This window comes from Drosophila erecta, unplaced genomic scaffold (assembly GCF_003286155.1).
Source record: "Drosophila erecta strain 14021-0224.00,06,07 unplaced genomic scaffold, DereRS2 tig00000021-arrow-pilon, whole genome shotgun sequence".
In the NCBI taxonomy this organism is placed as follows: Eukaryota; Metazoa; Arthropoda; class Insecta; order Diptera; family Drosophilidae; genus Drosophila; species Drosophila erecta.
Window position 1 is genome coordinate 17,046,641 of NW_020825198.1, and position 22,922 is coordinate 17,069,562.

The 22,922-nt window shown below is 43.6% G+C and overlaps 1 protein-coding gene across 8 annotated transcripts in view; it reads left to right on the forward strand.

Annotated features, from left to right (window-relative positions):
- LOC6543693 (RNA-binding protein Musashi homolog Rbp6) overlaps nucleotides 1-21,660 on the forward strand; it is a 165,849-nt gene extending 144,189 nt beyond the window's left edge. For 4 of the 8 annotated variants that reach the window (XM_015158528.2, XM_026976626.1, XM_026976627.1 and 1 more), the window contains exons 8-10: nucleotides 3,679-3,727; nucleotides 9,418-9,500; nucleotides 9,886-10,951. In XM_015158528.2, the coding sequence (XP_015014014.1) occupies nucleotides 3,679-3,727; nucleotides 9,418-9,500; nucleotides 9,886-10,815 (1,062 nt within the window). In that variant the 3' untranslated portion in view covers nucleotides 10,816-10,951. Of the gene's footprint in view, nucleotides 1-3,678; nucleotides 3,728-9,417; nucleotides 9,501-9,885; nucleotides 10,952-13,074; nucleotides 13,111-13,174; nucleotides 13,259-14,463; nucleotides 16,116-19,365; nucleotides 19,432-19,955; nucleotides 20,198-20,474; nucleotides 20,547-21,549 lie in introns of those variants that run through there. The other 4 variants (XM_026976628.1, XM_026976629.1, XM_015158524.2 and 1 more) reach the window with 4 other exon arrangements.
- The last annotated feature ends 1,262 nt before the right edge of the window (nucleotides 21,661-22,922 follow it).

Below are 22,922 nucleotides of genomic sequence, written 5' to 3' on the forward strand. Positions count from 1 at the left end.
AACTTTTATATCTTAATCCTTTTCCGCATACGTTACAACTTTAAATTGAGACAATGCATCTCCAAGTAAAGACTCTTGATTAAAAGTGTACTGTCTGCCCAACTGTGAAGAGAATTGTTTCCGCTAACTGTGGAAATATGACTTTAACCTTTTCCTGTTTCCAGCCTGCTTATATTTTTTATTTTCTATTTTCTATTTTGTTTCGCCCGGTCACTGCCTAATTCTTCTGGGGCGGGAACTCAAATAAAAATCACCCGCAGCACTCTTTGTCGGCCACATTCATTAATGTCAACGGCAGTCGCCTCGTCTAGGACTCACTGTAAGCACATAATGTGCCGCAGAACGCATAAAATACATACAGACAGGCGCGTACATATACAGATGTCTGACACTGTAGTCATCGTCTGAGTTTCAGTAGTCTGCCCGCTGTTTTATATAACGATTACGATAATGAAGCGTCGCCGTTTCCACTGAGCGCAGCATTTTTGTACACAAAATGAGCCAAATGAATGGCCCGGCTTTTGGGCGGTTCGATGGGTGGAAGGTTGTTTGAGCGTTTGAGCTTCAGGGGGAAAGGGGGAAAGGGGTGGGTGGTGTGGGGCGGTACAGCAGCAACGTCTGTCGTTGATGGCTTTTTGAAGTTCTCCGCGATGCCAGGCGGCGCAATGATTGGGGATTATGACGAATTAATGAATTCAGATTTAAATAAAATTACGCGCGCCTGCTTGTTAGTGGCACACACACTTACATACATTTGCGGCCAAGATAATAGCACTTTTGGCTTCAGTTAATTGCTAAAGTTAGTCCATTATCTCGGAACCCTATGGCTGTGCAAAAAATCTGATTTTGAACACATCATCAATGAAACTTAGTACAAGAACTCGGCAATTGGAACAAATATTTTCAACAGAACATATAGTATATAATACGATTAGTAAAAAGCAAATTGTATTTACTCTATTTTTATTGCGAAATGCAGAAATTTGCTATTATTTCAGCGGCAACCCACGGTAACCCACATTGCATACATACTCGTACATATCGAGTACCACCCACCTTTTGTTGCTGTTCATTTAACGTTTGCTAATAGAATTAAAGTTTGCGGCTGCCCGATGAGGAAAGGGAGTGGAAAAATCGAGGAAACCGGGGAAATCGGAAAATGGGTGGCATAATGAGCTGGCCACCGATCCAGGGGCAGTGTAATTATGACAGCTATCGGTGGGGCAGAGGGCCATTTTGCCATTTGGCCATTTGGCCATTCTGCCATTTGGCCATCGATGGGCGGACATTAACAACAGGCCGCAATTCGAGCACAGTGTTCGCTTTTCCAGTTTTGCCCGCTTAATTAACAACAACAATTGCAATTGTGCTGCCCCGCCTGCCACGCCCCATCCGCAGTCCTGTGGCACACCGCCCCTTATCCTTGCAGCACCTGAGCTGGCAATTTTTGTGTCATTTGGCGCGTGTAACCTTCGCCGTTCGTTTGTATTGTGTTGCGGCATTGTTGTTGATTGTTAATTGAAAAACAATGTTGTAGCTGGTTGCATCGGCGGCTGCACTTGAAGAGCTGCGAATTGCGAGGCGCGAACAACAGCTACACTGCACGGAAAAAAAGCCCTTAATAATAATAGAATATGTTATTGAAATCAGAAATCCCAAACTTCAAGTACTAGATTTCACATTGCACATTCAGCAAGTTGAAATTTGCAGCAGTATTCAAATATTATATCCCTACTATCAGACAGTTAAAAATGTGTTAAGTTGTATTTAAGCTTTAGTAGAAAGCTTAGTCTGAGTAGGAAATGATTATACATTTTTGTGCACGTGGAAAGCATCTCAACACTGATTAAATTTCAGAAAGTATTTTACGCTGCTTGGTGTTGATCAACTTTTAATTCAAAACTCATATTAAATGAAATGAAATTTGTATGGAAGTTCATAAATCGAATTCAAAGCACTGAGATCCAAGGAAAAGCTTTTTTCCCGTGCAGCCCCAGAAGCTGCAGAGTTTTCCGGCGGTGGGTGGGTGGCTGGTGGGCGGAAAACTGCGGCGCAAGCTTAATTAATTTTTATAAGGCCGCCTTCGCTGGCATCGTGGCTGCATTTTAATTACAGTGCACAGGAGTTGCGAGTTGCCTTAAGCGCATTGATTAAGCTTAATCAATGGCCCATAAGCAGGCAGTCAGGCAGGAGAAGATTGGCCAAGACGGAGGGAGGTCGGAGGCATCCGGGGTCAGCTTGCAGCTCATTAAAGGCCGCATCGCAACTTTGACAAGAAGTGTGCAATTAGCAGTTGGGCGAGCGAGCAGCGAGACGCTGGCAAAGTTGTCACATTATAATATTGAGTGGCGCACAAGACGTCCTGGCCCTTGAGTTCGGGCCAAAGGATTCAAAGAAGTCAAAGAAAATGCGGCGCCTCACCAAGACCTCTGTTTTGTGGCAGGATACATGTGGGAATCCTAACCCGATCACATTGAAATCATTTCAAAAATGCAATATACTAGTAGGTAAACTGTCCCCCACTGACGCCATAACCTTTAACTTTTATATATATGCTAATAATATATGCTAATTGGACAGACTTTGGTAAATTTGCGGTCACAAGTGAAGAATGCGTACATTTCTAAAGGACCAAATGCCATCTAGTTCGCTATGTTAACTGAGCTTCTATTTAGCCAATGGTATTAACTTTGGACACAGCAGCCAAAAGCAGCAAACAAATTAGACAAATTCCAATTAAGCAGTATCAATAAGTACCTTAATTAAGGCCCAATAATATATTATGAATATAAATATCTCATGCTGTTGTCTGAATTCAAAATTCATTTGATATCTGTCATCTATCATTTATGCCTCAATTTAACAACTGCACAATTCCCGTTGACCAATGCAATTGAGCCGCAATCTGATTGTGATGGCCAATTTAGCAGCACATTCGGTGCATTCATTGGCTGTCTCAATTAAAATATCAAATGACAGTCAGTCAATCAGACATTCAGTCAGTCAGTCAGCCAGTCAGTCAGCCAGTCACTTGGGCAGTTCATCATTCCCTCATGTCCATTTAGAGGGTCTGTAATGAGCCAGTCAGCCAGTGGAAAGTCAGCGCAGTTAGTTAGTTAGTTAGTGCGCTGGTTTGACAGTCAACTATCATTATAAGTTCTTTTGCGCCATAATGGGTAAAAGTTTTGCGCCCCCTCAAAAGTGGGGGGCGTATTGTGGGCGGTTGCTCGGTTGGGTCAGCACTCTCCCTGTATGCGTGTGTGTGTGTGTGTGTGTGTGTTGGCCATTGTGCGCACTCACTTTGCAATTAGCAGCAGTTTTGTCTGCTGCGAACATTTATTCAGGCCATTAATTGAGTTGCCCGCACCGAGGAGGCAAACTTCGAATGCTTATGCACCAACTGAAACAAAGAAGCGAGGAAGTGCAGCAAAGTCGCGGCAAACTGGTTGGGAAATGAAAAATGGCCAGATCTTAGCATAGGAAAAGGAAGTCTTATAAAATGTTAGTGATTTTGTTCTTGCCAACATAACAATACAACTTTCAGCGATTGACGAGCGAACTTTAAATCTGAAATTCCGCACAGACCAATGATGCACAAACGTGCTAGCAAACATATCAAACTGCTGTATATTTCCTACTTTTCTAACGAGTCTACACCTTCTATTTTACTCTTTTCAGATCGAGGATGCAATGTTGATGTTCGATAAGCAGACCAATCGGCACAGAGGTGAGTCCTTCTAATCGTTATCGTTAGGAGCGCAACAATGCCACAAAACATTTGCGGCCCATTTCCGTGCTGTAACGAGCCGGAAGTGCGGAGCTCAGCAAATGCACGGACTCCAACACCCGAATGCTCTTCCACTCTTACACAATGTCAATGTATCATGCATGGCAGGATGCTCATAAGCAAAGGGCTAATACAGTTTTAAAACGTTGTTGCATTAAAATGGACGGGCTACAGGATGTAGAAGGACCCGAAAAGATTACCTGCCAATGCAACCGGATATAAGGGCCATAAGAGACGGGCCATCCTCTTACGCCAGTGGAGGGTTGTTGCCGGCTGGATGGCGGTGGGTGGTGGGTTATGGGTGGTTCATACATACATAGGTGGCAGGTGGGCGGTGCAGGCGAGCGAGGTCATCAGCTGAGGTGCGCTGGCCGGCAGAAGGCTTAAATCTCCAGTGTACATCCGCTACACGAACTTGTAGCGCACGACTGCGTCCATTGCGTTTGTCCAGCTGTCCGTCCGGATTCCGGGCGGCTGTCAGAATGTCCGGCTTGGCCTGCACTGCCAGAAAAGACGGGCGTTATCACAAGTCAGCTCCTGAAACCGGAACCAATTGGCTTAACTCCTTAGTTATGGCAACTACTTAATGTGGAAATTAAATAACTTGATGAACAAGCCCATTTCTATGGTCTAAATGGTAGGATGCTTGGATCTGTATCATGTGAAGAATATATTCCCATCTTAAATATGAGTTGTCGAATGTATATCATTCTTGAGCCGATGTTTCGCTGTGACATGATTTTGTGGCTTTTCCCGCAGTGCCTGTCCGTTTTGGGTCCTGTTGTGTCCTTCGTAGCCTTGTCGTTGTCAATTTAGCCTATTAAAGTTTTAAATGACGCCCCGAATTTCGCATTGCGACCGGGTCTCCAGTCCCATTGACATGTCCCTCTGGCAGGCCAGAGGAGTCCTATCGGGAATCGGGCTACAACCTGAGACACGGCGCATTAAGATTGATGTGCCCAATTTCGCACAAACCAAAAACACACACTGAGCCCACCGCATTCGCATCCACAGCCACCCACCCACACATCCAGATTCAGCTGCACAGCGGTCCTTGCCACTGCTCAAAAGTAATTAGCTCACACGGATACGAACAGCCGCATGCATCAATAGTTGTTGGTGCACAATCACTCCGCAACTTGCCCGCCGCCATCCCCTCCAGCCCCCCCACCAGAGGGTGGGTGCTCCCACCCCCTCACCGCCGACAACCGGACATTGTTAACTTTTGCGCCCTTCAAATTACGCACACGGGAATAAGAAAACATGATTTTTGCTTGTGCGCGGCCCATAAAAAATTGTAGCATACTTCTGTGCGCCGCAGCGCAGATAAGCGCAAAAAAGAGTGGGCGTCGAGTGGCGGGCGGGGCGGGGCGGGGGCGTGGCAAGTCGGCAGGGGTGCGGAGATAGAGCCGTGGGCCCACAGAACATTTCGCTTAATTGGACGCTGGAGTACGCTGAAACTGCATGATGATGCAGTCATACTCGTACATACATAAAAAGCGAAGGCTTAAAAATGGCCAGCCAGCCCGTCGGCAGCCAATAAAAACAAATATCAGCTATTTTACAAGTAATGCGAAGGCCGCCCAGCCATCACATCAAAGATTTAGGCATTCGCAGACCAGGCGGCAATAATGAGCAATATAAAATGAGTAACACACATTTCCCCACCTTTTTATAGTTCAATTTAGAGCAGAGTATCTCCCACATATTAGTTATGAACTTGAAGATTCAAGCTTTTATTATATTGCGATTCTTTAATGGAAGCACCTGCTCTGTTATGTTCTTCATAATTCCTAAATTAAATGCTTTCATTTATTGACAACATTCAATTCAATGACATAAGCCCAATTAACATCAGCCCATTGACCAAGGAGCCATAAAGGCCATGGGAAGCTACTTGAGCAAATTTCCACGAATCACCTACTTTAGCGACTTTCTGATTTGCCAATTTTCCAATTAAAAATGCATTGGGTGGACAGTTTAGCCGGTGACATGACCACGACTCATTGGCCAAGCAATTCATTTTGGCCGGAACATGTCAGCCTTGCAAATTACAATTGCGTGCATCGATCGCAGGATGAAATATGCAGGATTTCATTGTTGTTGCTGCTCTTGGCTGTTGGCTGTTGGTAGCGAGCGGTAAACGCCAACTGCCCAACTTCACAGGCGACCAGCGGGCAAGTCAATAGAAAATGTGTGTCGTTAATCAAAGGGTATTAGTTGTAGCAGGAGCCTTCATTGCCACCAGCCAGGAGAATGGGGATGGAGCCGGAGGATGGGGCAGGATGGGTAGGATGAGGCAGGACGAGGACATCGATGGCGACTTTTTGTACAGTCGGACGATGTACGATGTACGACCTTATTGCCATGAGGAGTCGGAGTCCGTTGCCTACTGGCACTTGCGATATGCCTGTAATTGCATTTTATCGATCCGATCCGAGAGCCCCCTATATATGTCTGTATTTGTATGTGGCAATTGCCACGTACACACAAACTCACACACACACACACACGCCAACTATAATAAAGAAGGGGCAACGAAAAAAGTAGAAAAAGGAAAGAAAAGTGGAAAAGACGTCGTTGGTTGCTCCGGCTACACGGCAGCAAGTTTGTTACTCATTCATAAATCATGTGTGCAGCCCAGCGACACACATACACACACACACACACCAACGGACGAGCGGACATATAGACAGATAGACAAATAGACAAATAGACAGACATTCTAACGTGGTGGCCCAGAACTCACACTTGCGCCGAAACTCACAAGCCCATATATCCGTAAGCCTGGTCACTGAAAATTGCAGCGGCGTTTTTCCCTTTTCCTGCTAACAAGACCGGTGGCAGTTGGCCCAGAACTACAACTACAACTACAACTACAACCGTTTCATATGGATAAAAAATAACAAGCTATAGGCAGCGATATATGAATATGCCATAAAACAATATAGGCAGGCCCAAATAGCAATAACAACCACTGGGATGACAACGACGCGGGCGAGGGCAATTGCCATTACAGTGGAGATGCGCTGGGGTGTACTCTATTTTTGGACCATGAAACTGGCAGATTGTTTAATTAAATTCAAGCGAAAGCGTAAAGCTGAAAATTTGCGCATCTAAAAAGGGGAACTACTTCTCTTTTTAGACAGCTTATTTAAAGTGATGCAATGCATATAATACCTTAAAGACAAAGAAAATATTATTGAATCTCAAGGAAAAACTCATAAAATACTCAATAAATTTACAGCACCCAAGTTGAACAACCTTAAAGTGTTTTTAAAGTTCTCCTTAAGCAATCTTGCCTGTATAAATATAGAGTTCAGCGCAGCCGAGCTGCGACCGAAAGTATGCTATGAATTTCATTTGGCAAGCCAAGGACATGCCCAACGTGCGCCTAAGCAGTCCATTGTAGGAGGTTGGGTGGTTTGGTGGGTGGTTTTGGTGGGTGGTGGGTGGAGAGTGGTGCGGAGGATCGGGCAACTTTTGGGGGCCGGCTTGGCAGTTGGCGTCGCCAGCCGCCACTAATATTAAAATTGAAAATTTTGTAATTTTTCTTTTTGGCAAGCCGGCACAGCGCAGTCATAACAGCAGCTGGCTTTGGGTCCTAGTCCTAGCCGCTCGCCCCCACCGCCGCCCCCTTTGCCTGGAGCATATATCTGTGTCCGCTTCTTGGCAATAACATGCATGAGTGTGCAATTTCTGCAGTTGCCAAGACCATCGTCAGCTCCTATCGCTCCAGCTCCGTCCTGCGGGAAATTTTCGACAGGTAAAAATGGCGGCCAGGCTGAGCACTCAGACTCACCTCAGAGCCATAAGCCTCAAGCCACGGAATTAACTGGGCAACGAGCATTGCTTCATGGCTGATGCAACACGGGCACATTTGTATCCAGCAGATACATTTTTGATTGAGTTACGTGTGGAGCGTGGAGCGTGGAGCGTGGAGCTTGCCGAAACTAGCCGGCTTCATTTGTTCCACGGCTGATTTATGAAGTTGCAATGGAATAGAAGCCCCCGAGAAAGCAAATAGACATGGAAAAGGAGCTCTTAAATTACGATATAATAGATGTCTTGGTTTTACGTCCGTCTCGTAGGAATAATGCTTGCTGTACTTTTAAACCACATTTTTCTAGGTTTTGAAGCAGCGATCTCGATCTAAGGATTTAGTGTAATTTAAGAAACCGATAAGCATTTTTGGCACTACCATTTAATTGCACAATTTTATTTCGCCGTGTAGCTGGCGTGCAGCATTGCAACGTGCGCTAATTTTATATAATTAAAACAAATACAAACACACTTAAGGAGGCGAAGGAAGCAGCCCGCACGTTGTCTTGAGCAAAAGGACCTCGGAGCTTCTTCAGCTCGGCACATGTCGCTAATAAGCCTGCGTGTTTACAGTTACTTGTTCCAACTAATTTGTCAGTTACGCCCAGCCAGGCCACGCCCCCCGTTCCCAGCCACCCAGCCGCCCACCGCCCGCACGACAAGCCAAACACACGTACACAAACAAAATGCGGGCGCCGGGGCATCAGGTGTCTGCACTTGGCCTTGCTAATTGCACAGAGAAAGGGAGCCCTTCTTTTCGGCCATGTGAAATCTCAGACAATTGCGCTAATTGAAAAGCCCCGATAAGGCCAAAGTGGCGAAATCGGAGGGGAGAAAGCCGGCGCAGGAGAAAGGCGAAAGCCTGAAAGGGGATTTCATAGAGCCCCATCTGATATCTGATAGGAAGTTGCCTCTTACTTGTGCGCCATTCAAGGAGTAGTTTCTGCCGTTTTAAAAACTATAATTAAGCCATTGCAACTTCTTGGCCGATTTTAGGCTGGGCTTGGCAACAGCTCAATTCAGACAATTCTAAACTGATTTCACAGAAGTGCTCTTTAACAAATAGAATATAATTCTAGCAATTTATTTACCCCTCAATTAAAAGCGAGTAAAAAGTATATAAGCACATTTAATACATAGCAAGAACCCAATGCAATCCTTGCTGAATAGAAATTCTAGCAACTTAAACTTTTGCCAGCACAAATTGCAGCGGCAACAAATGGAAGAAATTTAATTAAGCCATAATAAATCCTTTACCAATTCGGGTCCTAGAAAAACCCAAAGCCCCCGGAATGACTTGACATTCCAGGAATTTAAGTTCTCCGTCAGCCTCCAATTGGAAGATATCAAAAATGGCTCCACTGGCCGGCCATTAGGACAAAGTTATTATGCCCCGATCCCAAGGCGCTCCTCGAGGGGCCGGGGAGGCGGGCTACGGGGGCCAAGGGGGCGTGGCTGAGAGCTGTGTCCGCTGGCCAAAGTTTATTATGTAAACTCGGAGCGGCCAGTGTTTGAATTACTCGCCCAGCCGCCACTTGAGGCCCTGCAGGGGATGCATATTGAGGTCAGCCGGAGGACAGCAATCCTGAAATGGCAGGGGTTAAGGGTTGCGGGTGGTTCAAAGGGGGGAGTGGCCGGGGTGGCAGGGGTGAGGGGTGAACACTGCCGCTGTCTCGGTCTCGACACTTGAGTAAATTATTTAGCCGCTCGCTCGCACAAAAGCATATTTCGTTCAATTTTTGCAGCCCTTAAACTTTTTTGCCCACTCTCACTCACTCACTTTGGCTCTTGGCTCTTTTCTCTTGCAGGTTTTGGCTTCGTTACATTTCAAAGCGAAGATGTGGTAGACAAAGTTTGCGAAATTCATTTCCACGAGATAAACAACAAAATGGTAAGTGAAGCGTGGCGGTCTGAATCGCAGCCCAAGAGGCTTAGCCATCCACTCATTCGACTCTGAGTTTATATTTGATCATAGGCAGTAAAATACGGCCCTAAATCGGTCATCAATTTGTGGGTTTTATTTAAATGCTTGAGTCCGAGTCCGAAACTTCCTGCCAAACTGGAAAAACTGTCAAAATTTATTTTTAAAGAATTTTTTGTAAAGCATGTTCACAAATGTATTAAGTTTCAGACTCCAGTTTGCTAGGTCATGTAATGAAAACCTAATGCAGGTCTAAAATGCTTACCAGTTTAAGCGATCCAGAAAGTTAGCTGCACATAAATAGCTATATTACATCTGGATTGCATTTGGATTACAATGATTTATGTCCTTTCAGGTCGAGTGCAAGAAGGCGCAGCCGAAGGAGGTGATGCTGCCGGCCAATCTGGCCAAGACGCGGGCTGCCGGGCGTTCCGCATACGGTGAGTTGGTAGTCTGGGGCAGCAGCCACGCCCATTCGACGGCGGCCACGTCCGCCGCCGCCGCCGGCCTGCTGCCGAGTAGTTTAGCCGCTGCCGCGTCCGTGCTGCAGCAGCACCAGCAGCAACAGCAGCAGCAGCAGCAGCAACAGCAGCAGCAGCAGCAACAGCACCACCAGCAGCTGCACCACACACACCCACAGTCACCCGCCCACAGCCACAGTCACAGCCACGCCCACCACCCGCACACCCACGCCCACAGCCAGTTGCTGAGCTCGCTGCGCTACACGCCCTACCCGCTGCCCGCCCACCTCTCGGCGGCAGCAGTGGTTGCCGCCCAGCAGCAGCAGCAACAGCAGCAGCACCAACAACAACAGGTTGCGGCCGCCCAGCAGCAGCAGCAACAGCAGAGCCTGGCCCAAGTGGTGGCCGCTGCAGCTGGTGCCGCACCTGGTCTGCTGCCGCTCGCCAATCCCGCTCCGCCCGCCACGCCCTCTCTGCTGCAGTTCGCAGCGGGCCAGAGCAATGCCGCCTTGGCCAATTCCCTTTACGCGGACGCCGCTGCCGTCGTCGGCTACAAGCGACTCCTGGCAGCAGCGGCGGTCAGCAGCGGTCTTCGTGCCCCCACCACCGCCTTGGGCGCCCTTCAAGCGGCCGCTGCCAGTGCGCCCGCTGCCGCCGCCGCCGCCCAGCTGCAACAGGCTCAATTGCGGCAGAATGCCGCTCTGGCCGCCGCCCACTATCCGCTCGGCGAACTGCTGGCCATGCAGGGCGGCATGGAGATAGGGGCGGGCGCCAATTCCGCGGCGGCAGCAGCGGCCTCACTGTACCAGCTGCCCGGAATCTGACCGCCCAGGCCACAGTGAGACCTCTAGGCATTGAATGCCATTTCAGCTGTCTCAGCTTTCACTATCCGCAGATAGTCCAAACTGGCCACCCTAATCCCGAAAGCAAACACACCCACAAGACACGCGACTACACCTATATACTCGTACATATATGACTCTCATTCCGTCTCAATGTCCAAAAAATATGTTAAGCGGCTAGGCCTAGGATTACGTGTACTTCTTACAACTTACAACTAGCCATGTACTTACTTATTCCATATGTACTATATATCGTAACTTATGTTTTGTGACTGTCTAAGCTGCGTTTAGGCCACGCGGCGTATGCGTTATTTAACTAAATTACTCAAATAGCGGCGCATTCGTTTTCTTTCCATAGACTCTAAGCGAACTTGACTTACTTAAGATATACATATCTAGGCTAAGTGCAGGTCCTAGAGAGCTGCTTAGATGTTGTCGATACACTCGATACACTTAGACCTTACACTTAGACGGCGATCGTAATATGTCTTAGACAGCTGGCGACTTTCCTAGAACTTAAGAATGTAACAAAAGCGAGTCATGTTTCAAATGAAACAGCAACAAAGTCATCAGCTCCGTAGGAAACACTCATTTATGTTTTAAAACCGGATTCTCTTGTATATCAAACATTACTTAACAACCTATACGTAAACTCATATCAATAGCTCTTTAAAGGCATATTTACCTAGAGCGGCTGCGGATTCGAACCTAGCGAATGTATCGAACTAGCGATTAAGTTGGATAACAAATTAAGTAAGCCAGCCGAAGAAGGCCGCTCGAGTATTAGAAATGCGATGTGTGTAACGAAGTTAGTTTTGAAAAATTGATGAGAGACCGGACTGGACAGATGCAATCGTAGCGGCCGGACAGCTGTCGGAGTGTAATTTTCCGAAATGGATCATGGATAATGGATGTGTGCACTGTGCTCTGTGCTCTGTGCAATGTGCAATGTGCAGTGTGCAATGTGCAATGCATTCGGGCCAATTACAGGGCCCAGGCAAATTACGGCTCAGACAGCTGATGGCCAACTTCCCCGACCGCCCGCCGTCTCCCAGTTCGGGTACTTACGTACAAACACATAATGTTTGCCCATAGCCATTAATATTTGACTAAACTCGAAACTAGCTATTTATTATACATGCATAAATAACCACATACACACATCTATTGCATTACGATAAGCGCATTAAGCGCTCAAACTCAAATTCAAATTCAAATTCGAATCAAACTCAAATTCGACTCTAGTTAAATCCAGTGTAACATTAGCGTAAGTTGCAGCAGTGGAAGGATGATATACTTGTATGTACAGGAAGCGCACCATCGCCAGAGTCCTTCGATGCCCAAGATGAACGAACGAGACAGAGAACGTGATGCTGATGGTCAAATGGTCATGGCGGAGAAATGGCCAAGAAATTTATGGGAAAGTGGCAAGAATGCGCAACGGAAGTGACTCCAGGCCGAAACAAAATTAATGCAAATTCTTTGATTAACATCTAATAGCTGTCAACCTTCCTATATTCTCCTCTTGAGTTGTAGTGTTTATCTAGCCCACAAATTTATAGTTTTCTGTGTTTAGTTCAGATTTGTATTAACTCTCTCCTAAGTTTTCCTAATTAATTAGTTGCGGTGCGGGGCAATGGCCTGGAGATATGGAGCATTTTTGTAGAAATGCACAACGGCAGGCCTTAGAATTGCCCCCGCTAAAGAGACTTAAAAATATATAATTAGCCAAATTATTCAAATTTATAATCATAGCATAGATACTAAATGTCTTAGATCATAACTGCGTACATATATATTAAGTGTTTAGAATTGTGTAAACGAAAAATGTAACTCTACATATAACTCTATATAAACATAGCTCAAATCAAGGCTGTTAATGCAGAAAATAACAAATATGGCGCGGAATTTATTCCACCCACTAGTTATGCACTGGATACAAAATCGAGTGCAGTCTCAAAACATTTCTTAGAACTCGAAACAAACATATATATAACTAGTATATAGCGGCAGTTCCTTAGTTGCCACTCACACTTAACTAGAACTCTAAGTACACATTACGATTACGTATAGTAAAGCAGTCGCTCATATTTACACTCTATAACAATTAGTCCTGATATAATCTCGATACTCTTTTGTTTGAACTCATTAGCTATGATATAATCGTGTGAGTGTCAGTAATTATCTGTTTTATGCCTTTCTCTTCTGTGCTCTCTCTTGTTTTCCATGCGACTCCCTTAGATAACATCATGTGGGGACTGGGGACATTGCCCGAAGGTGAGTAATCCCCACGATGCATCCACGATCATCCTGAATCTAATAGATACCTTTTCTTCCATAGGTTTTCCGGCAGCTGCCTACGCTGCCTATGCCGCTGGTCGCGGATACTCGGGCTATCCCAGTTTTGGACTGCCCTATCCAACTGGTAAGTGCGGCTCATGCCCCAATAGACACAACCACAATCACATCCACAACTATAGTTGTGTGTATACACACTCACCTAAGCCTGCACACAGACTCGTACTCAGACCCTGTTGATCATTTGTATGTGAGTGAGAGTGTGAAGCAATCCCAGTGAATAAAACTGAACATAACCCATTGAAACCCCACCGTTCCAACCAGTCAGTGCCGCTTGATATGACGAAGGACCTCGCGTAGTTGCAATAACCATCATAAGCATTACTAATTCAGATAGTACTTGTGACTACTCGTTAGTGCTCAATGTATTCATCGTCAGATGCATTCAAACCTCCATGTTTCTTGCCGTTTCGCTTGCCACACTCTTTATTATTTCTCTTCTGTCTTTGTGTTTGCTTTTGCAGCGAGTGTTATGGGCGTAGTGCCGGAGAATCGAGTACTAATTGGCGACTACATGGCGTAGGACGATCCCCAGCCCAATGACAATCTATCGAGTATTACTCAGATATCATAAGCATTAATGAAATAAATCGCAGTTCTCTTAAAACTAAAATACCAACGCGTTCGTCATATCAATGCACAAATAGCTGAAGATCGGACGCAATCGAAAAACTCACAGCATAAGCCACTACACGATACATCTAGAACCCCCTAGAATTGAGTCCTGCGCATCCTGCGGATACATGTCATTGACGCTGCTTGGCCTTGAGTCTAACATTTGCTCACCACCGAACACTGTGACCCTACTCTAGCTACTAGGGCATCTGCATAGCTGATGTGAATTGATACCCTGCCACCATAAAACTCCCCGCCCAAGCTGGAACTGTAAAAATATCGATACGTTTATCGAAAAAATCGATGCGTTTTTTGCTGTTATCAAACGAGTCAATAGATCCATTATTCTAGTTTACTTTCTTCTTCTATGGATCCAAAGCATTTCTCATCATAACTATTGAAAATAATTATTTATTCATAGGTTATACATGTTCCATATAACTAATTTGTATCGTCTTCCAATAATTTTCATTATAATGGAATACGCTAAAATCGTTGTTAAATGAAAGCCATTTATACCTGCCCTTTGTAGTACACAGCAAGTCTGTATCGATAGTTTTACAGATCTGGTCCCTAGTGCAGACTATACCTTTTTGTTTGCCCCCCTTTCTCTCTATCTCTCTCTTCATCTATCTTGTATCTCGTATGATTTTGTAGGCTTGACAATTTGCGGAATCGGTAGAAGTTATGGTACCGCTTGTAGCGCTACCCCGGGCCGCAGCAGAGGTGGCCCCGCTGGCGCCGCCTCTGGTGTTGCGGCGACAGGTGTCGCCCCCTCCGGTGGCGCCCCAAGCCACGCCCAGTCGGCGTACCACCAACAGGCGTTGACCCTGCCGCTGGCCACGGCGCTCACGGCTCGATCCGCGGCCATCAAATCGCAGTTTCTGGGCAACATAAATTTCTAAGCGAGAACTAACCCGAATCGAATCGAATCGCACAAGTCTGAGATTGAGAATGAGAATGCAAATGAGAATTTGAGATCCAGAGTTCCGTTTTCATTGCCGCCCTTTTTCTGTGTCAAGTAACTATATCTTTCGAGCGGTGACAAGTAGGTACAGCCATTAAACTCCAATGCCAACAGCTGCTGGAAGAGATATGCTATCCAGAGCGTTAGATTAGCTTGTATCTACGGTAAATGGTAACCACTGCAACAACCAAAGTAAAATCCACTATTAAAGCCACGAAAGTACTCCAGAGTGGAGCAAACTTGCAAAGAACTCACGAGAGATTTGAAAAGAACTACATAGAAAATGTAACTTCGACACAAAAACACACACACTTAGAGCTGCAGTCTATATAGCTGATGAACACACATACAAACACGAAACTTACATACTAGACTCTTCCGAAAAGTATTCCCCATATACTTGTATTATTGGAGCAGTTAACCAATTACCGCAGCAGTATCTGTAGTGTCTAGAGGCATCCCCAACTTATAAAACCTACAATTACGTATACTCGCATATAGAGCAGTTAGCACCCCTACTAATCCTAGTGCAGTTCCGTAATCGGATGTAATCGAGTACTTAGATTCGTTTAGATCTAGGCCAGCATAATCACTCAATTACTCACAGACATGCGTACACTATAATATATGTCTCTAGAACCCTAATTAGCTGTGTGACACAATTATTGTATAACGAAACTCTATAGCGAACTATACTCGATCTTCATACGCTCCCCGCCCACTCAAATCCATATATCTCCTGATTTTTTACACCCCGACCTGTGACCGTTTTTATCCCGTTTCAGGGACGCTATCTATTATTTATAAAACTATTTTACCGTAGCATTTAAATGCAAATTTCATTTTTAGTCCCTGTATGCATAAATTAGTTGCTACCCCCACAACAACTGCAAAAGTGCACATGGAAAAACATTTAGATAACAACAAATTTTACCAGGCCTGTCACATGTAGTGCCATTATTATCCTTTAATTAATTTGCTGCACATTACGTATGCAATTTTTCCTTTCTCCACAGCGCTTTCCATGTCCATTTCCAGTTGGTTTTTGTTTTTGCTTCCGTCGTTGTCGGTGGTCCCATGAGTTTTTAGATAATTAGCAAACGTGCAGAGATTTTTGCCATAGCTAAAGTTCATTAATTAGTAGATTTGTCCATTATCCGTAGCTATGTTATTCCGTTTCATATGTATTAGCAAACCGCATTTGGCCCACATACGAATTGAAGCCTTGAAGCATTCAAAACTATATAAATTCCTTCCTTCATCGGTGCATCGCAAGAATTCCAAAATGGCAACCAAAAACCAAAAACGAGCGAAATTTTTCGACATTTCTATTTAAATACATATAGACATTACTATATACATACATATATACTATACCTTATATACATGAATATTTATATACATATTTAATATACGACGTTTACAAGCTAAGTTGAGTACTCATTTTATACGAAGCGTGAATCGATTTGATTTGTACAATAACGAAAAATACAATATTAATGTCCATCCATTTTCGAAAGCAACTTAGCAGCGCCAAAAAAAAGAAAGAAAAACCAAAAATCAAAGACAACAAATCTCTCTTAAGTTAATGGAAAATTCAATTTTTCAATGACCTCTCCATGTAAGTTTCACCCACACACACACGCCTAGCTATTTAAACACACACACACACACACTCTCGAACCTATTACAAAAAGATCGGTCAATAACTCTATATAGTTGGATAAGCTGTTACTTAGTTAATTGAATGCAATTATCGAAACGCTGTGGCATCCGGATGCCCGGAAACTGCTTCGGGTATTTGGCAACTATTTAAATTGACAATTACCAAACGCTTGCGAGTTATTTACAAAACCTATATGGCAACACACAGACACGAGCACACACACCCACGCATATTCCAATATGTATTCTACACGTATATACTGTGATTTATAAGAAAACGCTTCAAACGAGACAAGAAAACCATTTGCTTGCGCAGAAACGAAATCGAGATCGAAATGGAAATGGAAAACGAGTTATTAACTAAATAAATGCACAAAACTAAGATAAATAAAGCGAAAAATAAAATAAATGCGGATGCAAGCCGAAAGCAAAAGTCTATCCTTTTGGGGCATTGGCTGCCATCGCTCCCATTATTAGCGATTCGAAGGCAGTGGAATTGACGGGGCCAAGTGAATGACAAAGTGGCCATCGGGGCGTATGCGTAATATTCTGACAGCAACTTGGCAAGGACATTGCGGCAACAGCAGAAGCAGCAGGAGCCAAATAAGAAGAACAGCAGCTCAAACACTCCGCAGTCAACAAGGTCAGCTAATGGTCGTCTTATTGTTCCAATGCATATTCGTACAAGCATTATACTCTTTTTATATACGTATTGATCATTTTATTAAACCTATAACCGTTTTTGGCTCTATATTCGAACAATTTTCCACATTATTAACTGTATGTATACTGTTAGATGATAGAGAAAGTTTTAGCAAAGACCGCAATAAAAAAACAAACACAAAATTGTAAACTGAATGCCCCGAGTTGGGCGCCAGTCGTAGTTGGAATACAAATATATATTTCTGTGTAGTGTTCTGTTCTTCTGTTTGAGAAACTTTGCTTTATACAAAATTTAACACACATCAAAAACTAACAATATCGAATTAGCCCAAGCGTCGGACGAAAAAGTAGCTCGACATAGCATTTAATTTACCAAAAACTGTATCATGTAACACACTCATTAGTAGCAAACAGCTGTAACCATCAAAGATGTATAACCCCACATACGTATACGTATATAAGTACCCATTTTTATGTATACCCTAGTTTTAATATAAGTTCACCCCACCCCTGAACAAAAACTTTATCTGAAACTGTGCAGTATCGTGATCATGTAAATGTCTTCTGTTGACCGATTTTGTTTGTTGAAATGTCTCAATTTAACCTTTTATTGTGGCCGTAACAGGGTTGCCAGGTCGACAGCTGGTAACAGTTGTTTTTCCGCAACCGCAAGACTGACAATTGCAATTTTCCCACAAACCCACAACCGATCCACTATCGTACCTACCCCAAGTTCCAGCGGAAACGCATTTCATGCAATGGCAATGGCAGCCCGAAAAAAGGAACGCCGGCTAAATAAGTTATTTATTTACAAAGGCAACCGTTGCCGCCAGTGCGATTGCGATTGCTATTGCTATTGCTATTGCAACTGCTGCTGCTGCTGCTTTTACGGGCTCTTTATGTCGGTCCGTATGGGTATCCGGGGTTTTTCGGGCGCTTCTTTGTATTATAGTGAGTTCCAGACTCAACTCTAATGAAAACAACATGGCGCACCGAGATTTCGCACAAAAACGTAAACTAAACGTAAGCCAAAGTTGATTGGCGCCATAAAACGCACAGCGGCGATGACGAAGGTCGTAAGGGTTGAGCTGAGTGGGTGGCGAGGGGTGGGTGTGCGTGTGGGTGTGCGTGTGGGTGTGGGTGTGGGTATGAGTGGGTTTTCTCTACAATAAGCGAACGACTGCCAGAGACATGCCTCGTTACGTTACGTCACGTTACGTTACATCAATTTTTGTGTTTCCGCAGGAAATGCAACTGCTACGTTTCCTCCCGTGGGCCCCAGATATTCCCGCCATATCCCTATTCCGATCCCAGCCATAACCCGTTACCCATTTTTTCGCTTGCCTTCACTCACATTCCCATTCGCATTCGCATTCCCATTCGCATTCGCATTCTGTTGTCATTTCAATATTGGCGCTGGCGTATTTTTACTTGCTGTTGCAGCTGTGACCATAACAAGGGAGAACAGCCACAAAAAAATGGGAAATATACGAAAAAATAGGAAAAACGAAACGATAACAATGATAACAACGGGCCAAAAAGGGGAAAAAACCGGAGGGGAAAATCCGGGCAGGAGCGCCCAAAGGAAAGTGCACATCAGTGGGCAAACCAAGCGTTGTAACTGAGTTTGGATGGGTTCGGATTGGTTTGGTTTGGTTTGGTTTAGTTGGGCTTTGGCTTTGGCTTTGTTTTGTCACTGTAGCGTCAACATCCTCCGCCCAAAGCTCGTTTAATAACCAAGCACTTTGTGTTTTCATAACCTGCGTTCCAGTTAGCGCTTCCTCGTCATCGTCCTAAAAAGCCCTGAAAGTCCCCCCGAAACCCCAGTCCCCCCACACATCCATTTATACTTTATATACGTACTTCCTTTCGCTCTTTGGTTCGTCTTTTGTGTTTGCGTTTGGCATCGTAGTTGTTCTGGGACTAGTTAGAGTTGTTTACTTTCGCTTTTGATTGTTTGCTTCTACGGCGGCACACCGATATAACAGAGCTATAGCCACATGTATTACAATCGCCTACTCGAATACTCTCTCACTCCATACCCACTATAGTATATAGATATATATATATACCGATCCCTGCTCCCAATCCTACATGTACCCCAGCCCATTTACCTTAGAGCTCAGCCTTGATTACTTTCGTATACTCTTGTGTCGCGGGCACCTCCTATATGTGCCCGGCTTTTACTCGACTAGTTACTTACGATCCGCCTTGGCCAGCCCCCCACTAATAACACACCTCTCGCCCTCTTTTGCCACTTACAGTTGATCTAACCAATGGGCAGCTGACACCCAACAACAATACACCGCTGCTGACCCAGGCGCTGTCAGGTGAGTGACCCCTTTCCAGTCTCCAGTCCCAATTTTAATAGTCACTCATCGAACAAGTAGAAGCACGAATGTCTTTGTCAAAAGTCAGCATATGTGACTATTTGCTAGTGGCAAACACTGTGAGCTAGATAAACAAATGTCCGTCATTCATTTATGAATTCATGTGCTGAAAGTTAATAGCCTTCTGATTTGCAAACATTTATGGTCTATTAATTTTGATGGACTTTCCCAACTGTTGCTGAGCTTATATTTACTATAAGTCAGTGGTTATTTGTTAATAGCACTAAACAGTTTGCATTAAAAAAGATGGCAACACTGGCAAAACACGTCACTCATCCGCACTGTTGCCCGAAATAAATCCTTTTTATATTTTCGTTAACGTAATGGGACTAATATGTGTGTTTCTTTGCGTTGGAATAACCGTTTAAAAACGTTACACTTTGTTATTTTATACTTCTGTTACACGAGTAACTCTCTTTGAACTTTCAAAATTTAACGCCCGACCTTTTGTGCCTCTATTGCAGTGATGAACAACTATCAGGCGGCTGCTGCGGCCGCCCACAGCTATGGACCGTCGGCATCGCCGCATGCCGCCGCCGCCAACACGGCCACCCGGCAGGGATTCCCCTCCACCAACTCACCTGGCCCCACCATCGACATGTACAGCTCGGCGGCCGCCGACAATGTGGGCTACGTGCAGGCCACCAGCCCGCAGCCGTCCGGCTTCCCCATCGCCGTCAGCCGCGCCCCGTTGAACTACAGCCCGGTGAGTTGTCCTTTTGGTCCTGCGGCAAGCGGAACCCAGTTCCGGGATCGCCCGATCCCTGGACTTGGGCTTAGAGCTGCTTAGAGAGTAAGGCGGCGATACGAAACAACCACATGAGACGCAAGTCTCGCGTTTAGAGATTCGATCCCGAATCCTTCACACACACTAACTGACACCAAAACCATATTGTAGAGATAAGGAGAGACTGCCGATGTAGAGCTAAACTATTGCGTTATCCTTCTATATATTGTATGTATTTCTCTTTCATTTCGTACAGATTTATTCGTTGAACTTTGCGATGGCTAATATATAAAAGACTGATAACCCAAAAATATAAATGCAAGAGAACAAAACAAAACAAAAGATATGCAAAAAGTAAAGAAACCCATTATATATTTAAATCGAAAAAATATATGAAAAATACAAATAAATAAAGCTAAACGAAAGCAAACAAAAGAAATAAGAGTATAAAACAAACGCAGTTGCACAAGGTAGGCACACCAACAAAACTACAGCGTGTTCTCTTCTTTTTTCAACTAAACGATTTCAATTATTAACAATCAAATTCTTTTAACTACAACTAGTCAAACAAAAATTTACAAAAAAAAAAACCTAAAATAAATAAACGTAAAAATATGTATGCACGTCACAAGCACAGTTTTCTAGGCCGTTTCAATTAAACTATTATTATTTATTTAAATTGTATACACCGTATATGTATTATATATGAACATTTTCGTACTTCGATATTTCAATATTCCCATGCCTCGCTGCAAACTAAAACAAATCATATCGAAACTTATTTATTATCCATGCCTGTCGGCGAGGTTTGATAAAGGACTTGACAATCACGGCGAGTGTCTGGAAAATGCAATTTTATTTAATAAATTTCCACCTACAATCAAATTAAGTGCTCTTCTATTTTTGCGAGAGCAGCATTAGAAAAAAAGAGAATGTGCATTTGAATTTAATGAATTTCGTGCACATTTACATTTTTTACTACAAATAAAATTCTGAATTTTAAATAAAAGCTAAATTATTCCTTCATATCAAACCTGGCCAGAAAATTGTGACAATTTTTAAATGTCTTTATTTGTTTTGCGATCGAAAGCAAAGTTAAAAACCTTCCGATTTTTCTTCTTCCGACAATTTGCCACTTCTATCTCTATTCAGTACATATATGTATGTATACCTCTTAATGTTTACTTTCTATATATCAATACCCATATACCTATACTTATATAAATACATACTTATATGTGTGTGCGTAGCTATGCAACTAGAAATTGCATTTTACTTAAATAATTTTTGGTGTTTGCTCGTTTTGTTCTCCACGAAACGTTTATTTACAGGGACCACTAATTCCTGCGGCATTTACAAATGGATACCATTAAAAGGTGGCGCCGACAACCGCAATGACAACAGCAACAGCAACAACAGCAACAGCAGCAGCAGCAACAGCAACAGGAGCAACAAATGCAACAGCAACTTTAGCAACAAATGACAGACACACACACCCAGACACAGCGACACACACACACACACACACCAAAACACACACACATACTGCAGTGCTGCAACCACAGAGCGCAAAAAAGAAGTAATTTAAAGTTATATATACCTGCATATATATAAATATAAATCAAATAAAGTACATATTACATATTTGTGTATTTCCACATGCAAGAAAAACCGAGAGAACTGCAAGAGCAACAAACAATAAACCAAACACACATATTATAATTAATTAATTAACGTATATTACAAATACGTATATATAGAAACGCATGGGAAAAAAGTATAAAAAACGAAAAAAAAAAAAGTGATGAGGACGAACTACGAGCGAACACAAACAACAAAAATTAATTTTAATTTAACAACTACTACAACAACAACATCTGCAAGAACAACGCTCGGCCCCGAAAGATGCAACGTGTGCAGCAAAAATCGTTTAAAATGCAAATTAAACGGAAACTGTGCGTCCAACTGGAGTGGAGTGCCATCGCGGTGGGCGGCCGTGGCGGTGGGTGGGCGTGGCCCTGCTCACACAGCAAAAAAAGGACTCCACCCCCTCGAGCCGCCAAACGCCCCTCGCCCACGCCCACGCCCACCGCCCACAGATGACAACCAGGCCAAAAGGGGCGTAACCACTTTTAAGTAATGAGAAACCAACAAACAAAAAGCAAAAACCGAAAAAAAAGAAATCGCAAAAAAGTAAGAGGGGGTTACTAATAAAACGATAGAGTTGAAAAACAGGATAAAGCAAAAATGTTGCAATAATAGCGAAAATGTTATTATTTAATTGCGTATTATTAAAGGCAAATTATTATTACCATTATTATTGCTATTCTTAACGTAACTAAGTTGTAACTTTTAAAGTTAAAGCCGATAAATATATATATATATATATATATACTTATATATATACAAGAATATACACTCTTATACACATAAAGTAAACTGCAATATATACAAAGGGAATTACTTGAATCAAAAAACGCGAAACCAACCACAAGTTATTGTACTTTCAACGATAATCGACTTAGGATGAGAAACTGAGGTGTAAGAGTTTGAAAATGTTAGGAATCGGTTGGGTTTAGTTCTGATTTCTCGACTGGGTTGGGAATGAATCAAATCAAAATTGTGCTTACAATTATATTTATGAATTTATTTTAAAGTACAACAAATCCTTTATTGGCCAAAGTAAACAACAAAGAAACAAAAG